Here is a 20,572-nt window from a genome sequence, read left to right as displayed (position 1 = left end):
TATTACTGGAAAATCAACTGAAATGATTTTTGTTTAACCTTCGTAAAGTACAAGTAAACTGTTTATACCACTGATTTTAGGACCTTGTAAAAGGCTTACAAAATGTGCGTTACTTCATACTTAACACAATGCGTTGTGATTAGAGCGAAATATACGGATAAAAATTAAAACACGAGCTATGAAATGCTCGTAAAAATATACCTTAAGGTGTAGTCCAGAATAATAAATACTCGTTTTTAGCATAATCAATCAGTAATAAGCCTTGGAAATGCTTATTGATTGAAGATAGCTCATGGAAGAATCTGTAAATTTTCAATGGTTTTGCTAAGCACCTTTTAATGCATTTTGGAGTTATTACAAAACCTATTTACAGCATAGGTGTTTTTGTTATGAATTAACTTGATTTAACCCAAAATCGAAGATCGTAATGAAAAAAAATTTGAAACAACTCTAGGAAAAGGTAATAAGAAATAAGAAATTTTTGATTATGTATAGATTTTGAAATGGTAAAAGATAAACTCAATTTATCTCTGTCAATACAGCTTTATAAGGTTATCAATTCGCTTTGTAACTCAATAAAAGCTTCTTTTGGCACAGTATAAGTAAAGAAGACTTTTCCAAACGTGAAAAACAAAATAATTAAGCAATACAAAATGTTAAAATACACCTTTAAATCTGAACAATTCCTCAAATAACCCATCAGTCTTTTATTCTACTTTGTAAAGGATTTACATAGCGAATTGGTTCAGGATAAATAAGCAGGTACACGAGTGAAACTGAAAGCGTGGAAGAGGCTACGAGCAGACGTCCAGACTGCTGGGAAACCCGTACGGGATCACCTGATCCTCTTGACTGTTCAGCTTGGTGTCCAGGGTCGCCAGTTCCCGAGCAGGGTCACCTAAAAAAATCAATTGTACCAAGATGGGAAAAAATTACATTTATATCACTAAAAGCCTGATTACAAGTAGACATCTAGACAGCTAAAACCCCCATATAAGCTGATTCCCTTGAACTTTCGGTTTGGTGTCCAGGATTACTGAGGGGCTTGTTAGCACAGCGCTGGAGACAAGGTGCTGTTATCTGTTATCTGCAATTCCTGAAAAAGATAACTATGAGCAAAAGTAAAATAGTAAGCAAAACCCTGCTATAGTAAAATAGTAAGACTCTTCGAAATGAATCATAGAAATTCTACATCAGTTACCATTTATGGTTCATCTGGGCGTTGCAAAATATTTTGAAAACAGGTGTAAATGAAGATCTAACGAAGAGCAAATTTGAGACTACATAGTAGTACATCTAAAACCGAATCAGATTTTACTATCTGTATACTATAAATATGATGAATGAAATGAGCAATCCTTCGGGGAAAAAAAATCTCGAAAAAGAATAGGCTGCAGAAACGTTAATTAAAAAAATTATTACAGATATAGGCTGGTGATTTTCCAATAATCAAGACAATTTCAGATTGTCCTAGATAATGCCATGTACGAACATATTAAATGCAATGGGATAGAACAATATATTTCTCTTGAATATTACATACAATTGTATTTCTTCTCACGTACAAAACAAATCCAACAACATGGAATTGTGAAAAGGAAAGTGAACGAAAGAAACAAAAGAAGGGAATCGAGCATGACTGAACAATTAAGTTAGATCTTCAAGGTAAACAAGAAGCCGAATTTACTTTAAAAAGTTTCTAAAATGGAATAGACTTGAAAGAAATCGAAAAATTTAGAGAAACTTATTCTTAAAAAATTATTATAAATAGGCTAGTGATTTTGTATTTTTTCAATCGTCAAGGCAATCTCAGCTTGTCCTAGAGAATGCCACATACGAACATATTAAATGCAATGGGATAGAAAAAATATATTTCTGTTGAGTATTAAATACAATCTTATTTCATCCTACATACAAGAACAGTTCCAACAACGTGGTATGGTGATAAGGAAAGTGAACCAAAGAAACAAAAGAAGGGAAACGAGCATGACTGAACAATTGAGTTAGATGTTCAAGGTGAACAATGAATAACATCAAATTTTAAACGTGTCTAAAAGAGAATAAACATGAAATAAATCGTAAAATCTTGCATCCAGACATCCAGACATCAGCTTGTCCTAGAGGATGGCAAGAAAGAACTTATTTAAAGCAATGATACTAATATATGTTTCAATGCCAATATTTATTTTTAATTGAATATTATTATTATTTGTGCGAATATTATATATAACTATCTAGATTTCCCCATTAAAAAAAATTTTCAACTTAAAATCCCAGTTTCAAATATTTATGTAATGATTAAATTATCAATTATTCGTTTATTATATTGTAAACATAGTGAAATAGTTCTGCTCTTCCACCTAATTAAACAGTTTGTCATTAATATATTTACTTCCATTAATTTATTTTTCTAATCCGAAATTGTAATTGCTAGAGATCGAATTTAAATCAACAGAAATGATTGGACTACTACAATTTGTTGGTTCATGGAAATTACTTTAGATATAGGTAGTTGTGAACTTTCTTTCTTAAAGCTTGCTTCTTTTGCTACACATCTGGTTGAAATAATTACCAGAAACTATTACATCTCCAAAGGACAATACTTTATGTATAGCAGTAAATGATGACTGTATGTGGGCTACCTGTGAGACAGCTATCGTTGCTATGGTAACTGGAAGAGTCGCCCAGGATGGTTGTGTGGACATCGCCGTTCTGCAACCACTCCGTACAGTCCCAGTGGAATCCTGCAAGTGAACACGTGATTGACATATATAACATATTACAAGGTTTACAACATTTTTGAGCACTAATATATTTTATTAAAAGTTATACTTCTGAAGTTTGGACGCCTCGTTTTAAGTAACTTTTGTAAGTATTTGAGTTTCATTAGTTTGGTTTTTGTTCAAAGACACATAGGTACAGCTTTCTTTGAGTAACTTTTGTGGAGAAAATTTTTATTTTCATTCATTATTTTCGAAGTTTTTTATTTTCAGGCCAGATTTTGGTTTATACAGTTTAGTGCGTGACTTTTAGTTTTTCAAGTAAAACAACCTTTTACATAATTCGATGTAAACCTTTTGAGGGGTTACCAATAACAACTTTTATTCTTCAATGTATGTGCAAATATAAAATCCCTACTTAAATTAGTTTAATTTAATTTCTACATCTAATAATTTGGTACAAAACAAATAAGAACAAATTCATCTAAAACTAAATGAATAGTCAACCACTTGTAGTTTTGGTGGGACCAAAATGGTTTAAAGATACCTAGATAACAATTTTACATCCGGCCACAAGTTTTAGAGCTTAAAGATTAAAATTATATCTTTCAAGTAACTCCTTGAATAAAACTAGTATAAATATCAGTATATTAGTATTTATAAATAGTATTTTGGTGTATGGCGATTGGTTGTGAGTGAGTCTAAGGTAAAGAATTAAGGTGGCTAAATTTTTTTTACAAATTATAACCCGTTTTATAACCTCCCTTTCGACCTTCCTCGAGCCTTAAACGTGAATTCATTATAATGGGACATACCAATATCCGTTTTATAAAACCTACATTTGTATTAATACAATTAGGTACACATAAGCAATCGAATACCATAATATGAATAATTGGTACAAAAATATTACTGGGTAAAACAGCGAAAAGACTTTGCATTCTATTGACAATAAGACATATTTTCAGATAACGCGACTTAAGTTATATTCAGAAATACGTAAAAAGTCTGGCTTGACAAATGACATCCGGAAAATCCGGAGATCCTGTTTGCGACACAATAAACGGACCAGGTTTGTAATACCGCCATCACTGTTCTTGAACTACAGCTCACATTACATACAGAATCTGTCTGGCTTGACACATGACATCCAAACAAGCCGGAGATCATGTTTGCGACTCAATAAACGGACCAGGTTTGTAATACCGCCATCACTGTTCTTGAACTACAGCTCACATTACATACAGAATCTGTCTGGCTTGACACATATACATCCAGACAAGCTGGAGATCCTGTTTGCGACACAACCAACAGACCATGTTCGTAATACCGCCATTACTGTTCTTAAATTACAGCTCACATTACATACAGATTCCGTCTGGCTTGACACATGACATCCGGATAAGCCGGAGATCCTGTTTGCGACACAACCAACAGACCATGTTTGTAATACCGCCGTTACTGTTCTTGATTTATAGCTCACATTACATACAGAATCTGTCTGGCTTGACACATGACATCCGGGCAAGCCGGAGATCCTGTTTGCGACACAACCAACAGACCATGTTTGTAATACCGCCATTACTGTTCTTGAATTATAGCTCACATTACATACAGAATCTGTCTGGCTTGACACATGACATCCGGACAAGCCGGAGATCCTGTTTGCGACACAACAAACGGATCGTGTTTGTAATACCGCCATTACTGTTCTTGAATTACAGCTCACATTACATACAGAATCTGTCTGGGTTGACACGTGACATCCGGACAAGCCGGAGATCCTGTTTGCGACACAACCAACAGACCATGTTGTAATACCGCCATTACTGTTCTTGAATTACAGCTCACATTACATACAGAATCTGTCTGGCTTGACACTTGACATCCGGAGATCCTGTTTGCGACACAACCAACAGACCATGTTTGTAATACCGCCATTACTGTTCTTGAATTACAGCTCACATTATATACAGAATCTGTCTGGATTGACACATGACATCCGGAGATCCTGTTTGCGACACAACAAACGGACCGTGTTTGTAATACCGCCGTTACTGTTCTTGAATTACAGCTCACATTACATACAGAATCTGTCTGGCTTGACACATGACATCCGGACAAGCCGGAGATCCTGTTTGCGACACAACCAACAGACCATGTTGTAATACCGCCATTACTGTTCTTGAATTACAGCTCACATTACATACAGAATCTGTCTGGCTTGACACTTGACATCCGGAGATCCTGTTTGCGACACAACCAACAGACCATGTTTGTAATACCGCCATTACTGTTCTTGAATTACAGCTCACATTACATACAGAATATGTCTGGCTTGACACATGACATCCGGAGATCCTGTTTGCGACACAACCAACAGACCATGTTTGTAATACCGCCATTACTGTTCTTGAATTACAGCTCACATTACATACAGAATATGTCTGGCTTGACACATGACATCCGGAGATCCTGTTTGCGACACAACAAACGGACCGTGTTTGTAATACCGCCGTTACTGTTCTTGAATTACAGCTCACATTACATACAGAATCTGTCTGGCTTGACAAATGACATCCGGACAAGCCGGAGATCCTTTTTGCGACACAACAAACGGACCGTGTTTGTAATACCGCCGTTACTGTTCTTGAATTACAGCTCGCATTACATACAGAATCTGTCTGGCTTGACACATTACATCCGGACAAGCTGGAGATCCTGTTTGCGACACAACCAACAGACCATGTTTGTAATACCGCCATTAATGTTCTTGAATTACAGCTCACATTACATACAGAATCTGTCTGGCTTGACACATGACATTCGGACAAGCTGGAGATCCTGTTTGCGACACAACTAACAGACCAGGTTTGTAATACCGCCGTTACTGTTCTTGAATTACAGCTCACATTACATACAAAATCAATTTATCCGTTTAAGAAAAAATATTAATTTGAATACGAATATGATAGTAGTTGTATTAATGCTTTCAAGTCAAGGTCAAACTTGGGAATAGCAAATACTAATTAGTAATATACAATTTTGGTCATTTTCTACGCACCTCACATTATAATTCTAACTCTTCCTGTGTTGCCGATTCCATTAACTGTTTTCTTTCCATTTAAATTGATTTATTATATATAATATATATATATATATTATATATATATATATATATATATATATATATATATATATATATATATATAGATATATATATATATATATATAAAATATATATAATATAATAAATATTTATTAATTTGTGTATATTAATCTTTATTTTGTGTACAAATGTAATAATATTATTGTTTATTGTAATAGAAGTGTATAGCCAATAATTACTTCAACTCGATGAAACAAATATAGGTCGACGATATACAATATTACCAGTATTTTACGTTAAAGTCACCAACCAAATATCAATTTGAGAGTAACTGTAATTATGAATAATACTGGAGGAAATAATAAAATGTCATTATATGGACGTATAATATTGAAGGCCATCCCCAGTATTTGGTATTTTAAATTGCACTAAATTAAATGCATAAATTAAAACTTTTCAATTATGTCACGTGTACAGTAGTTAACAAAACTGACACTGAAATAATATTTAAACGAGTTTTATGTTTATCTAGATAATGGGGTAGATTAATACCTTATTTTGCCACACTACGTTTTTTGCACAAATTGATTTGACTGATGTACACTTCCAAAGAGATTTAATAATATTAACTATTTATTAATTTAAAACCAACACTGTTCAAATTGTAAATTATGTTTTATTTTCCATAATTTTAATTGCAAATCATTTATACTTACCTCCAATCGTTCTTGTATCATCTTCTGCGGGTATAACCTGGTGTAGGGGGATGTCTGCAGTTTGTTTTAAATCTAAGAAAACAAAAGTTAAACTTTAGTAAATGACGTAATTATCATAACTGTACAGGGTGTTCTTTAGAAATGTTATCACGCGTCTGATCGAGCATTGAGTAAACACTGAATATACAGTTAAACTGTATACTTTAACAAACGAGTTTTATATTTTGTATTTTCGAAGAATCCAAACATTTTATAGTCTATATTTTAGAAGTTTTAAGTAATTATTTACTTAAATTGCACAGCTGGGAATGAATTTTTATACGCCTTTAAAATAAATACACTTCCAATACCTATTTACTTTGAATCCAGTGTAAAAAAAACGCTATGAAATGAAGCCATGTGAGTTTTAAAAATATTTCAAATTAATTCACACGATATTTACATTTATTCAACGGTAAAACTTTTTTTCAATCAAAAATATATAATTGTGTCAATATTTTCATTATTTAGGCAGGTTACATGGCTTTTATAAAATTCAGCATCAAGGGTTTTATAATGACCACAAATGTTAACCCGTAATTTATAACTTTATGAGATTTTTTACTAATAAACCTTGTTAAATCAACACCTGCATTTACTTAAGATTTTATACCAGTGTCTCGTATACGGTGAGACAGACCGAAAAATAAGGAAAACAGATCTACATTTTTCTACCCATGACTGTTTCTTGGTTCAGTATTTTCTGGACACCCTGTACACACGTACCGTTGTTGATCTTGTGATGGGGACTCATGAGGTTGCGCCTGTAGTCGGGCGGCACGTTGTCTGTCTCCGCTGTCCCTCTCTCGGCGTTGTTGAGCGCCACGGCTGAGAAAACCTCGTTGTTAGAACTGCAAGTGTACGACGTTGGCCTGGAGGGCTGTTCCAACATCACCAGGATTTACAATTTTATAAAACATCTTTTATAAAACATTATATTAATGTCCCATTTTTATATCAGAGAAAATAAATGCATTTTATTTTCAAAGCTGTTGATGTATATTCATTTTCCTAGATAAGGGTGAGCTCTTAACTAGGCTGCCTTCCTGGAAGTGAAAAGATTTTCAATTGAAGGTAAAGTAATTTGCTCCAAAGAAGACTGATGAAGTCATTAATAGCGCCAGTGCTCAGTTCAAAATTAGCAAGCAAATTTATCTGGCGAATTGATTAATTCTAAATGGTGCCTTAGGCTATGATTGTTTTTTAATTTAAATTTTACTCCAAGTATTTAATCCAGAAAGTCTGAGTATTTTATACGCTGGTACTAAGGCGGGACCTAATGGCAATTCTTCTTCGCGAATTTTTCGTAATCCTCTAAATACTTTCCCTTTGGGTTTCATTAATTTGATTTATTTAATCTCCTTTTTGTCTAATGAGTGATGATTATAACGTTATGAGGGACGTCTATTATTTTTCGGTAGGATCGTTATATATTTTTATGTTACTCTTATTATAAACTCTAATATTCGTTCGTTATATTTTTTTATTTCTATTATTACAAAAGCTTGGCTCTGGCTTAGTTAACATATAATAATGAGTCACTATTTATTCTTTTTTTAGAATATAAAGTTTGGGTTCTTTTTTTAAATATTAAACTATCATTTTGGGGACCTTTTTTAAGGATTCGTTTAGTTTGTTATCAATTACATGTCTAACATAATTTTTAGTTTCAATTTTTAATGGAATTTAAGGTGGTTTCAGCGTTTAATATTTCCGAAATCTCTCGGATAATAAAACTAAAATAGTTTGATTTGGTTTCTGCATTTTCTCACTTGTCTGCACTTAAGAAGTATACTGGAAACGTAATATGATTCTTTCACCACATTTTCCCAACCCGATTAAAAAAACCATCCCTCCAATGCGAGGAAGGAACAGGGTTTTCGAGAGGATATTCAAAAGCTCCTCGGAGACACAAGAAGAAATGTGCAAATTATGCGTGACCATAAAAATAAATTTAGATTAAAATCTTAATCGACGTTCAATCTTACCTGTGTAACCTGGAGGTTACTGAGTTTAGAGGTTCTCTTGATGACGTGATTCAGTTCCGACTTGTCCACCCTGTTTCCGGGACTGATGCGGTGGCAGCGCCTGCAACACGAAAGTACAGTATTTAGTCGGTTGATCCTCACATACAATCTAAATAAAATCAACAACATGACTGTCATATAATACTCTTACCTGTAGAGGACGAATACGAGTAAAAGACACGAGACTATGAGGATGGCCACGACGATCGCCACTAGCTCCTCCCAGTGGATGCTGGCGGTGACGGCGGGGGGACAAGAGTGTGAGGGAGGGCAGGAGGGGGGTACGCAGATGTAGCCCCCTGGAGCCCCCGCCTGGGGCATACACCCCTGAGGAGGAGGACACCCACAGTCGCCGCCCGGGAGAATCTCCTCACAGTATTCACCTGCCATGTAACACCGCAGATTAGAGAGAGCATTTAGTTACAAGGAAATCCCACACAATTATTCAAAAAGATAGGAGTTCACTAAACTATGTATCGCGTAACGAACTTTGTTAAGTTACATGCTAAATTTAAGTCTAAAATTTTCATTCTCAAAATGTCCTGCACATAGATCTTGAAGTCAAACATTATACAGAAAGTCGCTTGTTACCCCTCCCCACCTCCGGGTAACAAAAGAGAAATTGTGCCAGCTAATTTCAAGTTTCATGAGAAATTCTAAGTTTACAGATGAAAACTTTCACGAGATATCTTGCCATCGTTTTTTTATTTCATTAAATTAAGTTCCTTAGCAATATTCAAATTGTAGTTTCTGTGAACTAGGGAACGTACTAAATCGCAAGAGTTAACTGAAAAAGATGTTAAAATCTCATATAAGTGTACTCAGTTTATTTACAGATTTATTGATCCTACTATTTTCTCGTTGCATGGTTACCCACAAGGCCAATGTACAAATTTTCAATGAGTGACATGCACCGTAGTCGAACTCAGTGTTACTCGTATACACATGAACCTACATATAAGATTTCGATTTTGTTGGTCAGTTCGTTTCAAGATATCGTGCGAACAGACGGAATGACTGAAATAAATTGTTTAGTCCCCAAGTTAGATAGTTTTAGCTAAAGCTCAGCCAACTAGCAGTATAAGTAAGTTTAGAATGATAAACTGACCTCCATAGCCGAGGTTGCAGGCGCAGTAGAGTTGGTGGGAGTGGCCAGGACACACGAAACTGAGGTGGTCTGTGGCCACTGTGAACACCAAGTCCCGCTGTATCTGAACCTTCTGGCGGCAGAGAGCGCCGTTGTGGCAGTCGCATGACCAGTTGGCCCCGCTCAGCCCAGCGGACTGTAGAGCCTCGCTAAGCACCGCCAGCTCCACCCCCTGGGTTACAAAACTGTGGTTTAGACCCTGAGAAATACAGCAATACCCACAAGTTTGCACTGACAATGAATCGTACTGTAGAGCCTCGCTAAGCACCGCCCCCTGGGTTAAAAAAACTTTAGTTACGCCCTGAGTAATACAACAATACCCACAAGTTTTACTGACAATGAATCGTACTGTAGAGCCTCGCTAAGCACCGCCAGCTCCAACCCCTGGGTTTAAAAAACTTTAGTTACGCCCTGAGTAATACAACAATACCCACAAGTTTTACTGACAATGAATCGTACTGTAGAGCCTCGCTAAGCACCGCCAGCTCCAACCCCTGGGTTAAAAAACTTTAGTTACGCCCTGAGTAATACAACAATACCCACAAGTTTTACTGACAATGAATCGTACTGTAGAGCCTCGCTAAGCACCGCCAGCTCCAACCCCTGGGTTAAAAAACTTTAGTTACGCCCTGAGTAATACAACAATACCCACAAGTTTTACTGACAATGAATCGTACTGTAGAGCCTCGCTAAGCACCGCCAGCTCCAACCCCTGGGTTAAAAAACTTTAGTTACGCCCTGAGTAATACAACAATACCCACAAGTTTTACTGACAATGAATCGTACTGTAGAGCCTCGCTAAGCACCGCCAGCTCCAACCCCTGGGTTAAAAAACTTTAGTTACGCCCTGAGTAATACAACAATACCCACAAGTTTGACTGACAATGAATCGTACTGTAGAGCCTCGCTGAGCACCGCTAGCTCCACCTGCTGGATTAAAACACTGTGGTTACGCATTGAGTAATACAACAATACCCACAAGTTTTACTGACAATGAATCGTACTGTAGAGCCTCGCTGAGCACCACTAGCTCCACCTGCTGGATTAAAAAAACTGTGGTTACGCCCTGAGTAATCCAACAATACCCACAAGTTTTACTGACAATGAATCGTACTGTAGAGCCTCGCTGAGCACCGCTAGCCCCACCTGCTGGATTAAAAAACTGTGGTTACGCATTGCGTAATACAACAATACCCACAAGTTTTACTGACAATGAATCGTACTGTAGAGCCTCGCTGAGCACCGCTAGCCCCACCTGCTGGATTAAAAAAACTGTGGTTACGCATTGCGTAATACAACAATACCCACAAGTTTTACTGACAATGAATCGTACTGTAGAGCCTCGCTGAGCACCGCTAGCCCCACCTGCTGGATTAAAAAAACTGTGGTTACGCATTGCGTAATACAACAATACCCACAAGTTTTACTGACAATGAATCGTACTGTAGAGCCTCGCTTACAGTGCAATACTGACAGTTACTTGCTACGGGATCATGCATTTGATTGTTTTTTAGGAGAAGCCGATCCCCTTTTAAGACTTACTCTGCCCGTCCTCATGGACCACTGGCCTGTGCGATGATGTTATCAAACAGAATGGGGGAAGAGTCGATACAGTACAAGGTTGATGGTACTGATAAAAAGTGTAACGGTCACATATAGAATTCGAACCAGCGCTATCTCTAACTCAGAGTCAAAACCCAACGTCTGAGACCGCTCGGCCATCGGCACTCCCAATATCTGTCCTTTTACAAAGATTTCAAATGGTGCTGTGGAATTTTGCACACCAAGCATTCCAAATAAATAATTGTATGGTATTGGATTTAAAAGCCTTGGGATTTATAATAAATTATCATTGTTATGGAAAATTTCATGGACAAAACAGATTTTCTAGTAATTGCAGGAAGTGTTTTGAAAAAGCCCCCTTACTCAGCGGTTTGGCGCTGACATGTAGAACACTTCGATACCAGTGATCGCTACGACTAGCTTTTTCGTTACCATCAATATATATTGTGATAGCGGCAAACTTAGCTACTAGCGCTGATCGTCTATCGGTACTACTGACTATGAAAGTTCGCTATGGTCTTGGAAGAAAAATTTAAGAATATGAGAATGAAGATAATTATAATTGGTAATTTTGTGTCACAGATTCACTCAAAATATGTACTCGTAATTGTTGACTCACCCCAGTGATGGTCAAGAGTATGTCAAGGTCACCGTGAGCCACAGCTTGTAGACTGGTCAGTGACACCTGTCTCAGCAACGCTGACTCCAGGAGCTGCACCAGGCTCTTCCACTGCCGCAGCACGAAGTGATGGGCCGTCATACTCCGCAACCTAAAGCAGTGGGAGATTTCATTATGCTACAATAATTGTAACGCCAGACGTTTGATGCTTAATTCATAAATCTTTCACTACATTTTTCGTAATAATTATAATGGTAATGTTATTTTTAACATCAAAGTATAAAATAACTCCAACAATATCACTAACATATTAATTATGTTTAACAAATTTTTTTTTCATAAATGGATTTTTTCACATGACATACTTAAATGTGATTGAGTTCAAACAGTTAAATCTGTATTTAATTCGTTGATGTTTTCCTCATATCGACATATTAATTTAATAATTTATCATTATTAACAGCTCTACAGAATCTTGTGGGCGAGCATCATCTCTTATCTGCTCCACCACAATAATGAGCACAATAAGGTCATTGTGCCCTGCGACCACAATTAGGCTAAATCCATCTACTAAATGGTATCCTAAGATGTTACCGGACCTGATGCTGACGCTGTGCTGCAGCATGTCCTCCCAGAGAGGCAGCACGTGGACGGTGACGGTGGTGTACGTCGTGAACTTGCCGTCAGACACAGAGATGTTGAGGCGGTAGCGGCCAGCATCCACCATGGGACCGGCGGTCAGAACTCCACGGCGAGGCTCCACCGAGAACTGTCCCTGGCCTGGTGGGCTCGGCTCCATCGCGAACACCAGCGTGTCATAAGGGTCCTGGTCCGAGGCTATCAGGTGACCGATCTCACCTCCGGGCCATCGCTCCTGGTAGGCGATGATGAACACCTCCAGGGGCAAACACTGTCGGTGCGAATTGTGACTCCTCTATAACCTGCGGAAAGAGGAAATAATGATGAGTACGTTTATATGAGTCATACACCGTCACTTGCAAAAACTGATGAATATCTGAACAGTGCCTGATGCAATACAGGATGATTCACTGAGGAATGCCTACATTGAGATGTCAGAAAGTATTAATTTTACTGCATACTTTTTGAATTATATTTTATTATTATTACAAACACGAGTTGCCATTACTTGTTACTTATTACTCGTTATTATATTTTTTTACTCGTACTTAGTTGGAATTTTTTAAATTCGGTCTCAATATTTAATATAGCAGTCAGCTTTGAAATATGTTATGGAAACCCCTATTTTTAACGGATTTGAATTTTACATACTTCATAATGTTATTTTTTATACACTTAAACCATTTAGCCCCTAGGAACGCAGTAATTTTCAGAACACTTTTTAAACAATTTTTCATAAATTGCAACTAATATACATTAAAAAATAAGTGAAGTTTAGAATTCAAATTTTTTTACAATAGTATGAAAAAAAATTCTGAAAGTTTAAGTTATCTTAGCGGCTAAACGGTTATGTATATGGACATAATATTATGTAAAACCCAACTCCGTTAAATAAAAATAAAGGTTCTTATAGTAAATTTCAAAGTGGACTCCTTATTTGAACATGGTGACCGAATTTTAAAATTTCAAATACATATTTCATAATACTCAAATAAGGTAATTGCATAGATTCAAACTCTGCTATAAAATTAATATTCCTGATATCCAAATAGTGGCCTCACTGAGTTGATAAACGTGTTTAATTCTCCTTTACTATATAGAATGTATATTGAAAAGTGTTTTTCATACTCAGTAAAAATTTGTTAATTCCATTAACGCAAACGAAAATACGTTAGTCAAAATACATGTCATAATTTATGTCCGAAAATTTTAGAGTACGGACATGTATGTATTAATGATAATTTAAAATTAGCTAGACCTTAAGAGATTAACTTTAATATTACATGAAAGGAATATCCTTGAGAAAGAGGAATTAAACGCTCTTATACTTTTATCAGCGATAGGTCAGTACAAACTAAATACTTCATCGAGAATATATAGGGTGGGTCAAAAATCGTGAAAGAATAAATATTTCCTCAGACACGAATCTTTGAGGAAAACGGTTTCAAACCAAAAGCTGTACAGTTCTCTATCCACTAGTGTCATGGGCAATGTATGATGGGGTCACTTTGACCCTTTTATTGAGAACCCATTTTTCGTCACGGATTAATGGCCTACACAGAAACTAAGAAACTTTAAAAACGAAAAAACTATAAAACATAATGGGGACAGCAAGGTTTAAAAAGGGATCAACCTCTTCTAAAAAAAATAAATCCTTAGTTTGAAAGTTTTTTTATAAACCTGAAAATGTTATCGAAAACTAATTATTCTAAAGTTTGTTCCTGCAGAAATACTCTGAAATTTTGGTTCATCCCGTATATAAAATGCAGCTACTTTATATGCTGTGAGTGGCTTAGCTGTAAATTTAATATTTTGCGTACACATTGCGTACCTTGACAGTGATCCAAGAGTCGGTGTGCAGGGGAGGGAAGCCGCTGTCACCCACGCGTACCTGCAGGTAGTACACAGAGCGAGCTCGCGTGCTGAGGCGAGCTGCTGTGTACAAAGTGCCGTCAGATACCACGCGGAAAGCCAGGTCAGCATTGCCGGACAAGATGCTGAAGGAAAACGGAGCTCCGTTGGGGAAGGTGTCAACGTCAGACACTATCATCTGACCCACAGCCCAGCCTGGCATTTTGTCCTCCTGAATTAAAACATGTACTCCGTGTAAATTCAGTTGTTTTGTTGAAAAGACAAGTATAGTTCTAACAGTCTAGCAGTCTGATGTGCCAGTAGATACCAAGACTCAGGAGTGATAAATTTACTTGTTTAATAGTCTAAAGACAATCGTCACTTTTAAACAATATTGTACAATGGAAGAATAAATCCTCTTTATAGAGATAATTAAATACAAAGATTAATACAAAAGCGGTTACATCTTATTCAATAATTATTTAAAACACAGTGTAGAAGAAGAATTAATTAACATTATAATAATCTTTAACGATTACGTGTGACCTTAAGGTTTACTTAAAAGCTAAATTCATAGAAAAAAACTTTCAAATACTGAAAGAGAGAGCTAAAAAAAGAATATCTACAAGCATAACTTTAGCCTTGTACAAAAGGGTGCGAAGCAAATGAATTGAAAATCTTGTTATCAAACATAATTAAACAAAAATATGAAATCAATTTTAATAAACTAAATTTGAATTTACCGTGTGGAAGGTTATCTCGGGCAAGGTTTCATCTGTAGAAATGTTTCAACATGAAATGTTTGCATAGACAAGAACGGTCTGTTACGAGACAAACATGAAATTGATGAGGGTCGACGAAACCTATAAATCAGTTGGCTGACACAATTTAATTTTTGTTTGCCGGGCGATGTAAAATTTTCTTTCCCTTATAATTCTCTATGGTTCTATCTGTCAATATTTAAATGAACTACAGACTTGACATTACACAGCGAAGTCTGTTACACACGTGTTGTCGAGTACTCCTACCTACTCCTACTGTAGGATAAGATGATAATCATAGGTATCAATCATATCCCAGCAACAAAGCAACAACGTAGCAGCATCTGCATACAAGTCATTACATGTGTTCCTTCGATACAAATGATTGTCGATGATACAAATTGTTAAATAATAGAGGACTCAAGATAGATCCTTATGGTATTCCAAACTTATCCTTGACTAAATTTGATTTCTATTAAGGTGTTATGGTATAATTAATATAAAAAAGTAAAAATTAAATTAATTAAAGGATTACAATAAGAAAGAAGCTTCAACAAAGTATTATAATGATATTTCAGTTCCATACTCCGGGTTGGACAAAAATGTGTATGATATTTAATATACAACTATGATAATGAATCTAAATGGTTACCTGGACAAAGAACGTGTAGTTGTCTTGGGTCAGTGTTGGCGGATTATCGTTTACGTCCAGGACACTTATACTGATGAAGACAGTAGAACTCAGTTGAGGAGAGCCGAAGTCAGAGGCCTGAATCGTTAAGCTGTATTCTGCAATCTATAAAATATCATTTTATGATGTTGTGAACTGTAATTGTTAATCTCAAACCACTAAAATAAGAGACAACTAACTTGTGCATTAAATGTCGTTTCTTTAAAGTGAATTCCATTAAACCACGAAAATGACAATGAGTTAAGTATGAAACCAAAATTTTACGTTGTGGTTTTGAAATAAAGGAATGGTAGAAATAAAACTGTTTCGGAACTTATTTGTAGCAAGTGGTAAGCAATAAGAATTAAAATTGCTTCACTTTATAATTGGTTGCCATTATTTTGTGATATGCTGAATAAATGAAGTTTAAGACTTATGAGGGTACGTAAAACTTACAGACTCTCTGTCCAAAGTTTTGGACACCGACAACTCTCCAGTGTTCAGATCCAGACTGAACTGGTGAAGAGAGTCTCCCGACTCCAGAGAATATCCCACTCTCGCGTTGGGACCACTGTCCCCGGTCCGCAGCCTCCAGCTGGAACATCAACTTGGTTTCGTAACAGTTGAAACTTATCAGAGACATCAAAACCTTACAACAAATGGTGAATTTAAAAACTTTAGTACATGATTGAACAACATGATTAAATTACAAAAAATCAGTTAATATGGAAAGTTATGGTACTACCGAGAAAAATATTTTGCTGAATAACAGAGTTGGAGTAAGACCATTATTATTTAACTCATTACATTTCTATCTACAGATCGATAATATCAGCTTAGACATAAGTTTTATAAAGCCCTAGTGTCATATTTATTTAGTAGCCAAATTAATTGTTTCGTATGTTTAATACTCAAAATAAATCTATCAGTTTTTTGTACTATGTTGACGTGTGTTATATATTTGTGTAACGTTACCATATATGCATTGTTTAAACTTATATAATTCAAAAACTGAAATATATTTATTTTTTCTTTCTTTTTCTATATACATAATTATAAATTTTTAAGTGTATAATTGAATCTCAAGGATAAATTATATGAGTGATAAAATCAGTGATATAATAAAACCATAGTTGAGTTTTTATTAAATTTTGAAATTCTTTTTTTGGTGTCAGCTAGGAATTTCGTTGAGAAAGATCGAGTCTAGTAAAAATCTACCTTTAGAATGATCTCTCCCACTTGCACGTCTTCGGGGACCTGAGCGGGAGAATGCAGTCTGGGAGAAGACAGGAGCGTTGTCGTTTACTGTCCAAGACGGTGATGTTTTACAGTGGTCTGGCTACTGAGTGGGGGTAACCCTTGGTCCGTGGCCAGAACAGTCAACCAGGTACCACTTGGTCCTGCTCGTAATCTACCTGCTGTACCACTGAGATCACGTCCTGTCACATAACATCGTCATACAGAAGGTGCAACTGGGGTTGTAGTAGTCTAACAGTTTTACAACGATGGCTACTGAGTGGATTAACCCTTTGGTCCGTTGCCAAAACAGTCAGCAGGTACTACTTGGTCTGCTCGTAGTCTATCTGCTGTACCACTGAGATCACTCCTGTTCAAATAACATCGTCATACAGAAGATACATCTGGGGTTGTGCTAGTCTAACAGTTTACAGTGGTCTGGCTACTGAATGAGGTAACCCTTGGTCCGTGGCCAGAACAGTCAACAGGTACCACTTGGTCCTGCTCGTAGTCTAATCTGCTGTACCACTGGAGATCACTCCTGTCACATAACATGGTCATAACAGAAGGTGCAACTGGGGTTATGGTAGTCTAACAGTTTACAGTGGTCTGGCTACTGAGTAGGGGTAACCCTTGGTGCGTGGCCAGAACAGTCATCAGGTACCATTTGGTCTGCTCGTAGCCTATCTGCTGTACCACTGAGATCACTCCGGTCACATAACATCGTCATACAGAAGGTGCAACTGGGGTTGTGGTAGTCCAACAGTTTTACAACGATGGCTACTGAGTGAGGTAACCCTTGGTCCGTGGCCAGAACAGACAACAGGTACCACTTGATCTGCTCGTAGTCTACCTGCTGTACCACTGAGATCACTCCTGTCACATAACATCGTCATACAGAAGGTGCAACTGGGGTATGTGGTAGTCTAACAGTTTACAGTGGTCTGGCTACTGAGTGAGCTAACCCTTGGTCCGTGGCCAGAACAGTCAACAGGTACCACTTGGTCTGCTCGTAGTCTATCTGCTGTACCACTGAGATCACTCCTGTCACATAACATCGTCATACAGAAGGTGCAACTGGGGTTGTGGTAGTCTAACAGTTTACAGTGGTCTGGCTACTGAGTGGAGGTAACCCTTGGCCCGTGGCCAGAACAGTCAGCAGGTACCACTTGGTCTGCTCGTAGTCTATGTGCTGTACCACTGAGATCACTCCTGTCACATAACATCATCATACAGAACGTGCAAACTGGGGTTATGGTAGTCTAACAGTTTTACAACGATGGCTACTGAGTGGGGTAACCCTTGGTCCGTGGCCAGAACAGTCAACAGGGTACCAATTGGTCTGCTCGTAGTTCTAAATGCTGTACCACTGAGATCACTCCTGTCAAATAACATCGTCATACAGAAGGTTGCAACTGGGGTTGTAGTAGTCTAACAGTTTACAAACGATGGCTACTGAGTGGGGTAACCCCTTGGTCCGTAGCCAGAACAGTCAGCAGGTACCACTTGGTCTGTCTCGTAGTCTACCTGCTGTGTACCACTGAGATCACCTCCTGTCACATAACATCGTCATACAGAAGGTGCAACTGGGGTTGTGGTAGTCTAACAGTTTACAACAATGGCTACTGACTGAGGTGAACCCTTGGTCCGTGGCCAGAACAGTTCAACAGGTACCATTAGGTCTACTCGTAGTCTACCTACTGTACCACTGAGATAACTCCTGTCACATAACATCGTCATACAGAAGGTGCAACTGGGGTTGTGGTAGTCTAACAGTTTACAGTGGTCTGGCTACTGAGTACGGGTAACCCTTCGTGCGTGGCCAGAACAGTCAGCAGGTACCACTTGGTCTGCTCGTAGCCTATCTTGCTGTACCACTGAGATCACTCCTGTCAAATAACATCGTCATACAGAAGGTGCAACTGGGGTTTGTGGTAGTCCAACAGTTTACAACAATGGCTACTGAGTGGGGTAACCCTTGGTCCGTGGCCAGAACAGTAAGCAGGTACCACTTGGTCTGCTCGTAGTCTACTTGCTGTACCACTGAGATCACTCCTGTCTCATAACATCGTCCCACACAGAAGGTGCAACTGGGGTTGTAGTAGTCTAACAGTTTACCAACGATGGCTACTGAGTGGGTTAACCCTTGGTCCGTTGCCAAAACAGTCACCAGGTACTACTTGGTCTGCTCGTAGTCTATCTGCTGTACTACTGAGATCACTCCTGTCAAATAACATCGTCATACAGAAGATACATCTGGGGTTGTTGGTAGTCCTAACAGTTTACAACGATGGCTACTGAGTGGGTTTAACCCTTGGTCCGTGGCCAGAACAGTCAGCAGGTACCACTTGGTCTGCTCGTAGTCTACCTGCTGTACCACTGAGATCACTCCTGTCACATAACATCGTCATACAGAAGGTGCAACTGGGGTTGTGGTAGTCTAACAGTTTACAGTGGTCTGGCTACTGGGTAGGGGGTAACGCTTGTTGCGTGGCCAGAACAGTCAGCAGGTACCACTTGGACTGCTCGTAGCCTATCTGTCTGTACCACTGAGATCAATCCCTGTCACATAACATCGTCATACAGAAGGTTTGCAACTGAGGTTGTGGTAGTCCAACAGTTTACAAACGATGGCTACTGAGTGGGGTAACCCTTGGTCCGTGGCCAGAACAGTCAGCAGGTACCACTTGATCTGCTCGTAGTCTACCTGCTGTAACCACTGAGATCACTCCTGTCTCATAACATCGTCATACAGAAGGTGCAACTGGGGTTGTAGTAGTCTAACAGTTTACAACGATGGCTACTGAGTGGATTAACCCTTGGTCCGTTGCCAAAAACAGTCAGCAGGTACTACTTGGTCTGCTCGTAGTCTATCTGCTGTACCACTGAGATCACTCCTGTCAAATAACATCGTCATACAGAAGATACATCTGGGGTTGTGCTAGTCTAACAGTTTACAACGATGGCTACTGAGTGGGGTAACCCTTGGTCCGTGGCCAAAACAGTCAGCATGTACCACTTTGGTCTGCTCGTAGTCTACCCTGCTGTACCACGGAGATCACTCGTGTCACATAACATCGTCATACAGAAGGTGCAACAGGGGTTGTGGTAGTCTAACAGTTTACAACGATGGCTACTGAGTGGGGTAACCCTTGGTCCGTGACCACAACAGTCAACAGGTACCACTTGGTCTGCTCGTAGTCTACCTGCTGTACCACTGAGATCACTCCTGTCACATAACATCGTCTTACAGAAGGTGCAACTGGCGTTGTGGTAGTCTAACAGTTTACAGTGGTCTGGCTACTGAGTGAGCTAACCCTTGGTCCGTGGCCAGAACTGTCAACAGGTACCACTTGGTCTGCTCGTAGTCTACCTGCTGTACCACTGAGATCACTCCTGTCAAATAACATCGTCATACAGAAGGTGCAACTGGGGTTGTAGTAGTCTAACAGTTTACAACGATGGCTACTGAGTG

At 38.1% G+C, this 20,572-nt stretch overlaps 1 protein-coding gene across 1 annotated transcript; it reads right to left on the bottom strand.

Moving 5' to 3' along the window:
* Positions 1 to 267: 267 nt before the first annotated feature.
* Positions 268 to 18,492, bottom strand: LOC124372510 (protocadherin Fat 1-like). The gene is made up of 16 exons (XM_046830911.1): positions 18,465 to 18,492; positions 18,217 to 18,309; positions 17,794 to 17,973; positions 17,168 to 17,300; positions 16,318 to 16,456; positions 15,844 to 15,987; positions 14,411 to 14,662; positions 12,540 to 12,850; positions 11,941 to 12,091; positions 9,720 to 9,930; positions 8,763 to 8,994; positions 8,573 to 8,672; positions 7,311 to 7,464; positions 6,546 to 6,617; positions 2,643 to 2,744; positions 268 to 898 (listed from the first exon to the last, which is right to left on the bottom strand). Exons 1-16 carry the CDS (start codon positions 18,490 to 18,492, stop codon positions 795 to 797), a joined length of 2,406 nt encoding a protein of 801 aa, XP_046686867.1. The 3' UTR covers positions 268 to 794.
* Between the last annotated feature and the right edge of the window lie 2,080 nt (positions 18,493 to 20,572).

Source organism: Homalodisca vitripennis, unplaced genomic scaffold (assembly GCF_021130785.1).
Source record: "Homalodisca vitripennis isolate AUS2020 unplaced genomic scaffold, UT_GWSS_2.1 ScUCBcl_3411;HRSCAF=8936, whole genome shotgun sequence".
Classification (NCBI taxonomy): Eukaryota; Metazoa; Arthropoda; class Insecta; order Hemiptera; family Cicadellidae; genus Homalodisca; species Homalodisca vitripennis.
Note: the sequence above shows the minus strand (reverse complement) of the source record. Positions and strands in the feature narration are given on the sequence as shown.

Coding starts and splice junctions, on each gene's coding strand:
- LOC124372510 (XM_046830911.1), bottom strand. CDS start 18,492: ATGTTATTTGACAGGAGTGATCTCAGTG. Junction 9,931..11,940: donor TACTCTTGACCATCACTGGG/GTGAGTCAACAA, acceptor TTTGTAACCCAG/GGGGTGGAGCTGGCGGTGCT. Junction 7,465..8,572: donor GTAACCTCCAGGTTACACAG/GTAAGATTGAAC, acceptor ATGTTGGAACAG/CCCTCCAGGCCAACGTCGTA.